Source organism: Clytia hemisphaerica, unplaced genomic scaffold, assembly GCF_902728285.1.
Source record: "Clytia hemisphaerica strain Z4C2 unplaced genomic scaffold, Clytia hemisphaerica genome assembly, whole genome shotgun sequence".
Classification (NCBI taxonomy): Eukaryota; Metazoa; Cnidaria; class Hydrozoa; order Leptothecata; family Clytiidae; genus Clytia; species Clytia hemisphaerica.
In genome coordinates this window covers 913,546-928,783 of record NW_027103829.1, presented here as the reverse complement: position 1 = coordinate 928,783, position 15,238 = coordinate 913,546, and the positions used below count along the sequence as shown (strand labels likewise).

Here is a 15,238-nt window from a genome sequence, read left to right as displayed (position 1 = left end):
TCGATGCAACGGATTAGAATAGGTGGATTAACTTCTCTCGTTGCTCCCAAGAGAGATCCATTGTCTTCTCATTGTTACAAGAAAAATCTGTAAATGACTCTGCGCACTCCTCGTTTAGTTTTTTCATTGTTTTTATAAGAACAATTTTCCAATTTATACAGTTTCGAAAACGAATTTGTCCTATGATTCGATCAATTTTGATGATTTTGCAAATATTTTAAATCCTGCACTTAAGTTTTAGCATCAACAAACGCTAGACCAGTTTTAATGTAAATTTTTAATCTTTTGTCAATGGCAATCTTCAGATAAGTGAAAATTAACGTATGGTCTATAACTAAGAAACTATCGATGGGTCACGAATGGGTTGCATACTGGTGAAAGAAGACTGTATTTAGAATTAGGAAAATAAATTTCAAATTATTTGGCTAATTTCTGCATTGGATAGAAAGGGCTAAAAAAGTGCATTTTCTTATTTAAAATGTACCACGTGATACGTAATGACCAATGAAAATGTTGAAAGTAATGATTTTTTACAACTTTTTTACAACTTATCAAGTTTTAATTGCTAGCAAACTCGTAAAAAAGTTTGATAACCTAACGAGGAGTGTTTTCTATGAGTTCTTAATCCACCTATTCTAATCCGTTGATCGATGATATATGTTATTAAATGATAGTATGCAATTAGTCAGTGATAATTAAATCACTTTCATTTTCCTTTGCCAACCTGTCTAATCGACGGATCATTTTTTACAATTTTTACATTTTTCGAAGTCAATGTTTATTTTTGTTCGCTGTTTTAAGAATTTTTCAGTTTTTTTGATATGTTTACATTTTATGTTTGGGGTAAATTTTTGGCTGTAATTGTGTCGTCTATTTTTGATTTTTTGTTTGTTGTACTTTGTTTATTTGAAATTATTATGAAAGTTGCTTTTTCTTGTGTCACGAAAAGTACCAAGAACTTGACCCGCACGTCATTTAAATGGTTTTTCTTGAAAAATTAGTCATGGCCCTGACCAATCATGTCCTCAGAATGTTCTTAAATGTTTTGGCCTCGAAGTCTCGAAATGTTCTTATAAAACGAGGTGTACATGAAACCAGAATACACTGTTGATTAAGCAAGTAGTTTATTACCAATATGATATATATTAGGAAGTAAATTTTTCTGGAAATTTATATCGATTTTTTTTGTGATATCGCAAAACATCGTTTTTCTATCATGCATTTTCAGCTTATATTAAAAAGCAATTTATGATGCAAAAATTTTGTAGTGTAAGTAGGAAACAGTTTATATAAAGCATTTATCAAAACATGTTTATTTTCTATCTACAGATGTAAAATTTATTTCATACAAGATATATTTGACCCTCAGATCCCTTTTTTCCTATTTATCCCCTTGAAACCCCCATTCACATTCAGCTATAACCTCACAAGCCATATTGTTTACTTATGATGCCAGGAAGAAAGTCATTTGGGAATTCCAACAAAGTTTTTTCATTCAGTCAAAAATTTCCTTATCCCTCTTATACCCTATCATCAAGTCCTATAAGTGTGTACCTAACTCCCCCCTTTCTGAAATTTAATACTATTTTTGTGTCCTGGCCCACTAGCCCAATCTTTTGTTCACTTTTTTTGCATAGTTCCATACCCAAACCCGTTTTGAAAATAGCATAGCATATATTTATTTTTCTTTGTGTCAAGATAGTACATCTATAAGAAAATTATTCTAAAAAGTCTTAATTGATGAAAATTTATAGCTTACAAGTAGAATTTTTGAAAAGAGATTTTTTAGCTTAGCTTTAAATGAAATTATTATTTGCGAAAAAAAAACATTTATTCTTTACTATTTTGTTTAGTTTTTAGTTATATTTGAATATTAACAGCCAAAAGTTTATTTTTTTATCTTTTGAGCAATTATTTAGGACGAGCCAAAAACTCCAAAAAATTGCTCTCTTTTGTTTTCTCCAGCTTGTTACAATCTACACGTTTTTATAAGAACGTCCAAAATTTTTGAAGCCTTCGGATGTTCATAATTTTTTGGATTTTAAGTCCAAAAATGTTCTTAAAATGTTCTTATTTTCTCCATTTTGTGATCTTTTTTACCCGTTCCCCTTGAAAATTGGGTATTTCGAGTCCGCAAAGCTTTAAAATATTCTTAACTTGTTCTTGGCATTTCCACCATCGAAGCCTTATGTTCTTATGTAGTTTGTTCTTATAAAAAAACGTGTATATTTATAAAGGTTGTTGACAAAGGAGGATCTCTTATTTAGCTTCTTACGGTAGGGTCACCATAATTTTAGTCTTCTTACCTTTTTCAAGGTATTCGAAAAATAGAATTTTGACCACGACCCTTACAATAGACTTCTTGATTGAGCTTTCGAATTTAAGATTTACAAAGTATATATTTTTATGTATTTAGCAAAGAATGCATCATCCAGTTAAAATTCTTTATTTCAAATTTTTATTTAGTAAATACAATTTACGTCTTTAGGTTTCTCAAAGAAACAAAACATTTTTTGAAACATTTATTGTAGTAGTCCAAGAAAATTTATCTTATTTTTAAGTCAAGTTTATGTTTATGAAACGCCCATGTTGACATTGAGAGAGCACTGGGCTTTTCCAGAAAAAAATTGAATATGAGGGGTGGAGGATATATACCCCCAGACATGATGACTTTGACCCCCCGGCCCCCGGACAGCAGGTCTAACCCAAGCATCAGTTGACCTCCTGGACATTCAAAATTACTCTCAAATGGAAAAAAAATCACCCCAAAACAGAGCAAGTTTACCCCCCGGACACTATATCCTCCACCAAACCCCCCCCCGTTCGGACATTTTCTGGAAGAGTCCATTTTTGTATATTTTGACTCTTCTGAAATTTTAATGAATCTTCATTATGGCTCTACAAGCATGCGTTGTAAAGGGGTCTTGTGTTTGAAAAATCTTCTAATTTTCTTAACGAAAGGCTGATTTTCACAACTTGACAATATTTCAAAGGAACGCAAACGTTTCAACTCCATCGTATTTTTCGTTATATAAATTTTTAGTTTCGTATTTTTATTTTGTCAACTTTATTCAACTAAGGGATTATTATCAACTAAATTTTTCATGCATGTACATTTTCTTTCAAAAGTTTAGAAATACAAAAATATTTTAGTGGAATTCTTCGTGTTTCTCTTTCCCATCTTTTCAAAATATTTTTAGATCGACCCGGTAATTGCGTTGCTTTAATCGGATTAAATTTCGCGAGCGAAATGAATCGCAAAATTTTCTGGATTTAATTTCGCGAGGCAGAGCTTTGAAAATTTTCGCGTGGATTTAATTTCGTGAATAAGCCTGAAAATAGCTGAAAAATATCTATTTTTTGCCACAAATGGAGACTATGGACTGGTTTCTGCGCCGAAAATTAGATTTAAAAAATTTTGCGGTGAATTTTTTTTCGCGAAACAAAAGTTAATATTTTGAAAGTGTTCAATAACAATTTTTCTCTATAAACGTCCTATGCAGGGGTATTTATCAGCAACCTATTGTGATTAGAGAGGTTTATTGAAATTCTGCGAACTTAGAACCGAGATGTAAGTCACTCAAAAAATTCTCGTACACTTTTTTCAAAAAATCGAAACTTAACCTTATACCGCTACCGGGATGGTAGTCTGACCTTAGCCTTTTCCTCCGAGAACAGGGGTTCGCATTGTAAGAAGTTTTGTATGTGCATGTAGATACTATATAAGCTAGTCATTAGGTAGGCGTATTGGGTTCCGAAGGGACCCACACACCCAAAAGAATTCCTTCTCATTTATCACCAATGATTCAATTTTAGTAAACTTGCTATCTTTGGAAATATATTTCCGAGCACCGTAATAATCATAACGAAACTTTTATAAATTGATTGGTATTTTTATATTAAAGACCATTGATATCCTACAAGTAGACTGTAGGGCAGTCAGTATTTTCGTACTTTCAAATCGGAGAAATTTACCACAACCGGGAAAATTAGATAATGTTATAAAACTAAATCAACACCGAAATTATTTTTCAATGCTTTTGTTGACACGACTAAAATTCCTCTTTTTCCTGTATTTAATTTCGACGGGTAGGAAGACATTTTTGCGGCAGTTTCATTCGGCGGATGGCCGAAGAAATAAGTTTTAGCGGGAACTTAATTTGACGGATCAAGGATATCTTTTATATAAAAGACCTGTGAGCAAAATAACCTACTTCAAGGCCTTCAATTCGAGGAACGAGTGAAATAATTTAAATTTGGCGGAAATTTAATTTAGCAATTGAAGGAAAAAATATGTTTCAGAGGGAATTTAATTCGGCGAATTCGGGCTAAATTCGCATAATCGACCGCTAAATTTTCTCTCTGCCAAAATTTCTTCTTTTAGGGCAAAATTTTGATTTGACAAAAAATTATGAAAAATTCATATCACATCTTTTATTCTTTTTTCTAAAGTTAGATTTTACGATTTAATTCACCATCAGAAGAACACTTTCGCAAAACTGTGAAAAAAGCTTCATATTTGAGACTCGGAAAACAGTTAAAAAACACGAGTTACAAAAAACACGAGTTACGTTAAATGTGACGTCATCAATGGGACGTCACAAGTAGATAATTTAACTCGTCAATTTATGGTGCACCTTAATCTTACGAGTTAATTAACTCGTCAATTTATGGTGCACCATAATCTTACGAGTTAATTAACTCGTCAATTTATGGTGCACCTTAATCTTACGAGTTAATCAACTCGTAAGATTAAGGTGCACCATAAATTGACGAGTTAAATTATCTACTTGTGACGTCATAATTTCCCATTGATGACGTCACATTTAACGTAACTCGTGCTTTTTGTAACTCGTGTTTTTTAACTCGTGTTTTCCGAGCCTCTTCATATATTGCATGCGAGTCAACTTAAAAATTGTTTAAATTGACTCTAGAGCATGACTACCTTATTTTGGCGGAAAGAAAATTTGGCGGATTTAGCCAAAATCCGCCAAATTAAGTTCCCGCCAAAATTTTATCCTGCAATTGCCAAATTAAATTCCCTTTAAATTTAACTTTCCAGCCATCCACCAATTATAGTCCGTATATCCCTTAAAATTTCATGAAGTTTTTTTATGGGGACTCATTTATGCTGTCGACCTAAGCCCATCATATCATAGCGATTTCGACTTGTTTGTGACTATGTATCTCTTATCCAATTTGTATTTCGGCTCCTAGAGTATAGGTGCCAAGTAACCCAGAACTAATCAATCAGTAGATAGCGTGTTGTCATTGGACGTCACCAGGGATTACAGAAAGAAAAAATGGGTGAAAAATTGTTAGAACTCAGGTAAACACAGAACTAAAATGACATAACAAAAAAGCGTACGCAAATATATTGTGGTTCCTTTTCGAGACTAAGATTTTACTAGGGTAAGTTAATTTTTGGGCGTTACAGGCATATCAACTGTATTTGTCCAAAATGGTTCCCTTCTACGACTAATATGATTATGTATATCTAGCTTTTGCGGCTAAACTTCTGTTTTGATTTTAAAATTTCATTGTACAAAATAATCTTTAAATCTAGAAGACCTCTTCCTGTTGCTTAAATATTTCATCTTTGCGAAAGTGTGAAATCTTTACCCTACAAGAAGCAAACAAATAAATTTTTCGAGATTTAAATGTTTTCATGCGGTTAAAATTCTATTTGGATTTGTTAATTTCATTGTACAAAATAATTTTCACTAATTATTAAAACTCGTAACGTAACACAGAAAATAAAACTGAAATTAAACAAATTATAATTCAGTACATTCACACCAATGCGCAATCAGTGCCAGTGACTGTTGTGTTCAAATATTCAGAATCGAAATACACTTTGCAATTTTCACCACTGACCAAAAGTGAAGTGGTGCATTCTACGAATTGTCGACCTCTGTATTTGCCACCATATTGAGATGTTTGAAGAGGGTCGATGATTTTACCATCGACTGTCAATGGAGTTCCAGGAATGGCTGGTAATACGACCGTCAAACCAAGATTCAATAATTGAGGCTCCACTGAATGTGGCAATTCGCCAAGACGCACGACCTGAAAATAAATAATTTTTTTATTTACTAAGCAAGGTTGTTTGACCCAATTTCCACTTTTAAAAGAAATTGTTTAGAAGATGATAAATCTGAAGATAAAGTTCTTTGTATAACTTCAGTTGAGTAAAAGTGACTGAAGACTACTTACTGACCACAAAAAGTCGCATGATTCTCTTATTATCAACAACTTTAATCGTAGAAATTTTAGCGGGATTAATTTTAGCGTATATTAGCGAGTCAGGAAAATCTTGATTTTTTTTGAATTTATTTTAGCGAATCACGATTTCAAAAATTTCGCGTGGATAAATTTTTTGCGAATAATTGTATTACATTATTGATTGAATTCGTTTTCTAGCATTTTTTTGCACTGAAACCCTTCCTATTGACAAAAATGTATCAAGCCAATATAACCAGAAATTTCGCGTGGATAAATTTTAGCGGTCTGGCGATTCGGCGTGTTCTAGCGAGATTTATTTTAGCAAAAATAGGGAAAACTCGCTAAAACGCTAAAATTAGTCTCGATAAATTTCTACGATTAAAGTATCAGATTCCTTACCTGGTAAAAATCAGGTTGTTTGGTGACGACATGTGACATGAAGGCTTCTTCTTCATCTCCGTATAAGAAATATTTTTGAAGTTTGTTGTATTCTGCATATTGTGGTGATTCAAAACGTTCCATTCTCCAAACTTCGTCAATGTGAAGTCCAATGCTTGCTAAACACGTGTTCGAAGTCTTGGCTCCTGAAAAAAATTGCGAGAAGTTGGATAAGTGTTGAAATTTCAATTGAAATGGCATGCATAGTTTATCGCAGCTTTATACGAATTGATTATTAGGCTAGCCTCACTGATACAGTTTTGTTCAACGCTTTGCAACCAAAAATTACCAAAGTAGTAAATAAAGCAGCAATTTAGTTTTTATCATGCATTCCATTAGACTAGCAAGCGTCTGTCTTTCCTTGGACACAGGAACGCGGGAATAGTGCTTATAATAATAAAGAGTTCTTATAAAAAATAGAAATTGCCGCGGGAGAGTGGTTTGGAAAGACATTTGTATTGTATTTGTATTGTATTCAGTGAACATATAAGAAAATAGATCCTATTGCAAGTTTAATCTGCAGCGAAATACAACGACGTGGTTTACTAGTCTAGCATTCCATTAGTTAACTGCTTACCCTGATAGAGAGCCATGGTCCTTGTAGCATCTAAATTGTTTTTGACGAAATGGAAAAGGTTGAATTTCTCAGTTGTTCGCATGAAAAGTGGTTCAGTTGCTTTCGATTGAATCTCCCTGTAAAAGAAAGGATGGGATCGTTAAGATCAACTGATTTTGAAAATTTCAAGTCGCCGACAAGGTAAAAGAAAGAAATGTAGTTCGATCAGAGAAAACTTCAGTTCCCATTTCATGAATAAAACCATTTAAAACCCCACCTGAAAGTTTCTTGATCTTCTGGGAGGATTTTTACTCTGAAGACAGCTTGATATTGCGATTGTTTCTTGGTGAATGTGGGAACGAAATCCAAGAAGATTTTTCCATCTTTTCGAAGGTTGTTGACAACAGTGAAAGTGTGATAATCCAAAGCATCGCCATATTCTTCTCCGTATGATGTGTCCAACTGGTAAAGAAACAATGGATAAATAGCATACGACACGAGAAAATCAAATACTGATACCGAAATCTAGACGATCAGCGAAAATCCAAACCTTGAAAGTCTTTCTATGGTGACATCCTAAGTCACATCTTTCTAATCCTGCTTTTCTTTGTTATTTCATTGATAAGTATCCTATAGATAGATGCAGATGTGGTATCTGTACAATATTGGGATGTAAACAGACAAATACTTACAGCACCAATGCAAGTGAGGACAGTCTTTCTGAACAAATCACCAAGAACTTCCACATAAGCTTCACTTGCTTGATACGGTTCCATACAAGTGTTTCGCAAGAATCCAAGTGCATCATGGGTATTTTCTGTCGGTAAATTCAATCTCTCCTTCAATTGTTGGACAGATTTGCCATAATTTGAGTATTCCAGTTTTGAGGTGGTCAAAAACATCTTGACGCGTTTGGTGTCTTCGCCAACACTCGCTAAAAAATAAGCAAATAACTTGATGCTAATGTTTTTCCCTCAGTTATTTGGTACTAATGTCTAATTATACTGAGACAAATTCAGGCTCAATATTATTTTTTGGTGACGGGTTCAGATAATTCGGGTCGAAGAAATCTAAATTTTAAGATTAACTATAATACTCACAGGTCAATTCGTTGAAGATGAGGTTTTGCAAATCGTTGACCAGCTCGATATTTTGTTGACCTTTACCAGTGCTTTGATCCTTACAGTTGACGGTGAACGAATTGATCAAAGCGTCAGGACCAACGATTCCCAAGAAATCAATTTCTTTGTGGACATTCTTGACAAGTTGTTCATTAGGTTTATCGATGATATGTTTCTTAATGTAGTCATGGACATCTTGTTGAGTTTTGAATGAGAATCCTTTTTCTTGTAACTCTTTCAAATCCAATGGAATGAAGTTGCAGCAAATGAAAGGATCGTCATCTCTGGCGACTGTTTCCCACATGCAGTAGAACAGTTTGGCACCTAGTTGACATTGGCCAAGAATTCGTCCGTAACCGTTCTGATCCAAACCAATGACCTTTTAAGGGAAAGTCAAATATATTAAAAATCCGTTTAAGGATCTGAATAAGTTTTCTGAAGAAGTCTGCTTTAAGAAGATGAAGTACCAGTTTTAAATTCAAAAAGTTTGCGTACCAAAGTGATAAAAAAAACACCATATGTTTCAAATCTTAAAGATGTGAACGCTGGTAGGATAGGTCTGATAAAATATCTGCCATGGTTCAGTAACTCACAATTACTGTACAGAAACCAAGTCTGAAATCACTTTCTAGACTTTACGAGTATTTCGTCTTACCCGGTGAGACAAGAGAACACCACAAGCTGCAGCTCCAGGTTTCGATCCTTCCAAACCATAAATACCAACATTCAAATCATCAGGACTGTGGAAAACTTCTGGTGCAGCAAGTGTGATGAAACCTTTCATTGTTCCGTTTCGGTAGAGAAGTGCACCGGCAGGGTAAGGACAGAACCCAGACTTGTGAGGATCGATGGTCACTAAAGAGCGACAAGATTTTAATAAGCGTGAAGTACGAGTACGATTGAAAGAAATACTAAAGAGTCTACTTTGCGCTTGGATGAAGTAATCCAGTTCCAGTTCCTTTTAAAATTGTCGCCTCATTAAGGGCTCTGACCATAGTCAGAAAATTGATTTTAGTATCTGAACATAAAAGTTATGTTTTAGATTCTCTAACAATTTTAACAAAGAATTGCCTTTTTAAATTTCTTTTTAATCAAACCCCTTAAGAGTAATTAAGAACTTAATTGCAAAAATGACGTTATGAACTTTAAAAAGACGTTAATAATATGTTGCATCACCTTCTTTTATAAAAAGTGCTAAGTTTTAATGGGTAATTAACCTTTTTGTTTCAAAATTTTTTCAAACCGTCCGCAAAGAATTGAACTATTTTAAATTTTGCGGAAAATTTTTCTAAAAAGATGTGTCAAAAGTTATGACTATTTTTTTAAGCAAAATCCAGATGAAAAATTAATGAAAAACCACTATTTTGAAGATTTCGAGACAAAGAAGCATTTACAAAAATTTTCCTCAAAAATTTTTATTGTTCGGTAAAAGATACACCATCTACTGCGAAAATTTTCTCAAAATGTTTTTTCTTCGCCGAAAATAAGCTCTTCAAAGTTGAAATATTCTTCCTCGCAAAAGTCTTCATTTTCTTCTTCATCAAAATTTTTCAATGCAATTTTTAAATTTTCAGATTCAGGAATAGTTTGTCTAACAGAAAATGTATAACATGTTATAGTTTTGTTGGTTACATCAGTCAGAAAACACATTTTAAACATGATAATTATGAAAAATTCACTATGGTCAGAGCCCTTAAATTGTTACTTCATTTTCACTCATAATATATCTGCTTATCCTCTAACGAAAATGTTTCTCATAGAACGGAAGAGATAAAATTTATGATTAGGAAGTATGTCTATAGAGGTCTTCGATTTAGACCAAGATTAGAGTAGATATTTTACGTGGATAGCCCAGTAATCTAGGACTTTAAGCCAGTCATTCAATTGTTTCCACGGGGTCTACAGAACATTGGAAGGAGCGGGGATTCGAACCGTGAATCCCTAGTTTGAGTGGCGGACGCCTTTGACCACTTGGCCATCGCTCCTAAAACAACAACACTCCCTTTAGGTCTGTCACCGATCTCACCTGTATCAGCGAACTGCAAGCTGACATATTGTTTCTTGACGAAATCAGAAAGTGGAATAGCAGGAACGAAATCATGAGCTTTTGTTGGAAGACAATTGGAATAAACATTGCTTTCTTTGTCACCAGTTTCGTGAGTCATACAGTTCAAATATCCACCCCATGCTGCATCTGCGTGCACCGAAAATGTCAAACCCTTCATAAAATTAAAAGAAAGTCATTGAAGATAACGAAATTGACGAAAAGGCACCCGGGCACCCGTTTGCCCTGCCTCCAAAAGGCAAGTTTTTTAAAATATGTAGGCTTTAAAATATAGGCTTTCCTTTTCTCACTTTACAACGGAAATAAGACCGAGACTTTGGGTAGGTTAAAAGTATCTTTTATTTGTTAAGCGGTCAGTGACAGGAATATTTTACCGGGAATGAGAAAGTTTGGTAATCCTACGGTAGCTTGTAGCGAATTTTGGATATCTAAGTCTAAGATTTACCTTGGCTTCATATTTAGGTTTGAGAGCTAAGATTCTTGCGATATCATCCACAGCACTTTCTTCTGTTGAACCAATCACTGCTACAACCATGAATACTGCAATCTTGTGTTCTAATGCATAATCCAATTCCTTCTCCAAAGCTGGTGGGTAAGAAAGACAAGTTGAATAGAGTTGAAACAGCACGAGACATTCTTATAGGGCGTTCTTTGTAAAGACCATTGATCAAAGCAAAGTTCTTGTCTCAAACCAATCACAAATATTCCAAACGAAATAACCCAGATTTTGCTTTGTATAGCAACGAAGAACATCTTTCGAAAAAAAGGGGAGCTATACCATTGTTTCAAATAATGGGCTTTTCCAGAAAAAAATCCATATTCCCACTGTTGAGGATGTCGATTTTTCTTAACACCAGACCCCCTGGTTATCCATGCCGAAAATTTCCAACCCCCCTGGATATCCTTGGTCCTCAAATTCTAACCCCCTGGATATCCTAGGATATCGAAAATTTGAACCCCCACCCCATGGATATCCTTGGTCTCCAGATTCCTACCCCCTGGATATCCTATATCCTCAACAGGGGAGATGCGAACTTTTTCTGGAAAAGCCCAATGACTTACTCTCAATATCTTGACGAGCTTTGCTGTCAACTTGAATGTGAATGTTATTAGAATCACCGATGCCAAGAATGGTGGAAGCTTTCGGCCATGAATAATGGTTTGTTCCTGGTGAAAAAACTAGTGGATATGTTCGTACTGTTGCGTCTTTGTCGCTTGGTTCACCTATCTTGTGTCGTCGGTAAAATTCAGGTAAACCGAGTTGCACTGGAGAGTTTTTCTAAGGAAAAGAAAATGTTGGGAACGAAAGGCGCCAATACCAAAAGTGGAATCTGTGCCAAATAGGACTCGTGTATCATTCAGTTTTTGATTGACAGAAAAATCAATTTGCGGGGCATCTTTTTACCATATAAACAGGGTAATTTTCTTGGACTACTATTGAAAAACTTTGTGAAAAATAAGTACATTTAAATATCTTTCCAACAGTACCAGACTTATTATATGGTAACTGATTATAAAACAAAGAAATAAAAACACTCAACACCTTTTGACACCAGACCCAGACTTCAGGGCCTGCAAAATGCAAGATTTCAAGGTCAAAAATCGACAGAAAGAGTTTACCTCCAAGGCTTTATCAACAGTTGCTTTGACGTCAACTTTGAAATCGGGATTTCTCTGTTCAATGCATTTAATGACGTCATCAGTCAAAGAACAAATATCATCGATTCTCAAGTTTAATAATTCCCATTCGGTGCATTCTTTCAAAGTCTTTTCTTTTTGTTGGCCAGGCACGAACACCTTGCATTCCAAACCGTCTGAAATGTAACAAATAAGATTCGTTTTTATTACCATAACAGTGACGTAATTGGTGGAAAGATTTGTACTTCAAAACTTATCACTTTTAAATATTAGAATTGAAAAGTGACAAAGAGTTTAATTACCAAACTAACAAGGCGATTTTCGTAACGCTAACTCGAATTACGAAGTATCATTTATAATTTCATGCGTACGGGATACATACCTAGCGATTTCTATTCAACCAGCAAGTGAGAGCTGTAAGCTCTTTTTTATTTACTACTGAATCTGTTAAATACGAGGAAAGATTTCCATACCGATTAGTTCAGGAAAATGAGGATCAGCGCAAGCATCTTTCAAAGCCAATGGATGTAATTTGGTGTTTCTTGCAGCCCACATCGATTCTATATTGGCGACTGATCCACATCCAGTCAAATGACCCCATGGTGTGACTTTGGTGTCGTCAAATCGCATCAATTTGCAAAGTTGTTGACCAACTTCCACTTCAAACTTTGTGGTGACTGGTGAAGCAGTTGAATCGACGTTGTTTTGATTCCAAAGCAATCCGGAAACGTATCCCAAGAAGGAAGGCATTGTAATGTCCCATGTCATGTGACCCTAAAATAAACGACATAAAATTGGACTTATTGTGGAGTTTGACATAGGGAAACCTAACGCCTTTATGTATTTTGATGGATCATACGGCATATTCAATTTGGAAAGCATCCAATGCTATATATTCCAGAATTTAGCAAACTCTTTCCTTTCATTAGGGAAAAAATTTCTGTGAATTAACTTTTCAGAACCATTTCGCGAAAGCTTATGAGATATGTTTTCAAGCTTTCAGCCTCGTTTTCATAGACACATGCTAAAACAGAAATAATTCGCATCGCGAAAGTTGACATTTTCTCCTTTTAAATATGGTAAAAACATAGAATAAAGTCCTTCTAAAAGTATGTAGTTAATTAAGACTTAATTACGATAAAACATCACGGTTTCCAATTAGAGAGACTTACCTGATATCTGGTGCTGAAGAAAGGAATGGATTTGTTCAATTCTCGATGCATCTCTTTCATTTGTTTTTCCATATCTTTATACTCATGTTGAGCAGCTTCAGAATTTTTGATCTCCTCCGTGAAATAAGAAGGATCGGCTGGAAAGAACTCCTCACGTCGATCTTCATGCCAATTCAAAGCTTTCAACATCAAATCATTGAAGATATTTCGGTTTTCAGCACGTGGTCCCAGAAACCACCCAGCTAAAGCTTCCCATTGGTGGTCGTATTTATCTCCTGCAGGACTGAAAAGATATCAAGAATTATTTTTACTGAAGATATAAAGTGCCATAAAGTGTAAACACCTAAAAACATGGTTTGAGAGTTCGAAAGCAAATTTACTTTTAACAAATTCTTGTTTAACTATGACTGAAAAGATTCCAATATTAATTAAGAACATTCTGCCAAGTAATCACCTAATAATAGAGAAAAAGCCTTGATTCAAGCATCCTTCACAAAAATTGATAGTACAAAATCGAAATCAAAAGTCATTTTTCGTAAAACCTTATTTTGAAGTCAAACATCTCATACTTACTTTGATGGGAGTGATTGAGCCATTTCTTCAGAGAGATTCGAGAAGTTATGAAAAAAACTTTTCAAGGTGTTTTGCAGGTTTCTTCTCTTGCTTATGACAAGGAGGAGATGATTAGGGAATGACTTGATGTTTCTTTTATATCGTTCAGATGCAGCATTTTTCTTCTAATTAATTCTTTAGAGGGTCATATATATATTCCCAAGGGAATTATCGAGGTTAAACGACTCCACGTTGTTGATTTTCTAAAACAAAGAAAATTGACAGAATTACAATTCCCGTAGCAGCTGTCGAAGATCAGACCTGTTTTCAATCATTCAATCCCCTTGGGAATAACAACTACTGAAAAAAAAACAGAAGAAAAGCAAAAAAGATGTCAACTTTAAAGATAGTCAAAAACAAGTCGAAATCGCTACGAAGGGCTTGGATCGGCAGCATTAACGAGGCCCCGTGAAAAAAATCTTAATGAAATTTTAAGGGTGTTTTTCATAATTAGCCATGCTTTAGAGTCAAACAATTTTTAAAGGGGTCTCACAAGCAAAATATGAAGCTTTTTTCGCAGTTTTGCGAAAGTGTTCTCCTGATGGTGAATTAAATCGTAAAATCTAACTTTAGAAAAAAGAATAAAAGATGTGATACACGTTTTTTTTTTTATAAGAACAAAGTATATAAGAACATAAGGCTTCGATGGCCGAAATATTAAGAACATGTTAAGAACATTTTAAGGCTTTGTGGACTCTAAAACACCCAATTTCTTAGGAAATTGCACAAAAATACTCACAAAGTGGTGAAGATAAGAACATTCTAAGAACATTTTAGGCTTTAAACTTAAAAAAGTTTAGAACATCGGAAGGCTTCAAAAATTTTCAACGTTCTTATAAAAAAAAAAACGTGTATGAATTTTTCATAATTTTTTGTCAAATCAAAATTTTGCCCTAAAAGAAGTTAAATTTTGGCGGAGAGAAAATTTAGCGGTTAATTGTGCGAATTTAGCCCAAATTCACCGAATTAAGTTCCCTCTAAAACCTTTTTTTTCCGCCAATCACTAAATCAAATTTCCGACAAATTTGAATTATTTCACCTGGTTCTCAAATTTGTGCTATTCCAGGCCTTGAAGCAGGTTATTTTGCTCACAGGTCTTTTTTATAAAAGATATCCTTCATCCGCTAAATTAAAGTTCCCACTAAAAGTTATTTCTTCGGCCATCCGCCCAAATGAAACTCCCACAAAAATGTCTTCCTACCCGTTGCGGTTAAATACAGGAAAAAGAGGGGTTTAAGCACAGATCTGTAAAGCCCGAAGGGCTAGATCCGCGGCCTTTATCGAAAAGTGAAGCAAGTTTTGGTAGGATTTCCTACCAAAGAAATCACGTGACAACAAGCAATTTCACTGGTTTGAGAGATGCGAAATAGCATTTGCCGCCTACTTTTATTGATCTCACGCTCCGAAAATA

General features: G+C 34.5%; 1 protein-coding gene across 1 annotated transcript; it reads right to left on the bottom strand.

The window, feature by feature from the left end:
• Positions 1-5,663: 5,663 nt before the first annotated feature.
• Positions 5,664-14,032, bottom strand: LOC136806814 (uncharacterized). Its single transcript, XM_067063394.1, has 14 exons — positions 13,789-14,032; positions 13,216-13,498; positions 12,517-12,817; positions 12,026-12,219; positions 11,468-11,684; positions 10,851-10,990; positions 10,367-10,559; positions 8,996-9,195; positions 8,320-8,719; positions 7,912-8,153; positions 7,497-7,681; positions 7,241-7,356; positions 6,625-6,809; positions 5,664-6,069 (listed from the first exon to the last, which is right to left on the bottom strand). Exons 1-14 carry the CDS (start codon positions 13,809-13,811, stop codon positions 5,794-5,796), a joined length of 2,955 nt encoding a protein of 984 aa, XP_066919495.1. The 5' UTR covers positions 13,812-14,032; the 3' UTR covers positions 5,664-5,793.
• Positions 14,033-15,238: the final 1,206 nt, after the last annotated feature.

What these genes read in the sequence shown, in the direction of transcription:
- LOC136806814 (XM_067063394.1), bottom strand. Translation starts at nt 13,811, where the DNA reads ATGGCTCAATCACTCCCATCAAA. An exon ending in AACCTAAATATGAAGCCAAG is followed by an intron (nt 10,560 to 10,850) that starts GTAAATCTTAGA and finishes AATTTTATGAAG; the next exon opens with GGTTTGACATTTTCGGTGCA. An exon ending in AACAACCTGATTTTTACCAG is followed by an intron (nt 6,070 to 6,624) that starts GTAAGGAATCTG and finishes ATTTATTTTCAG; the next exon opens with GTCGTGCGTCTTGGCGAATT.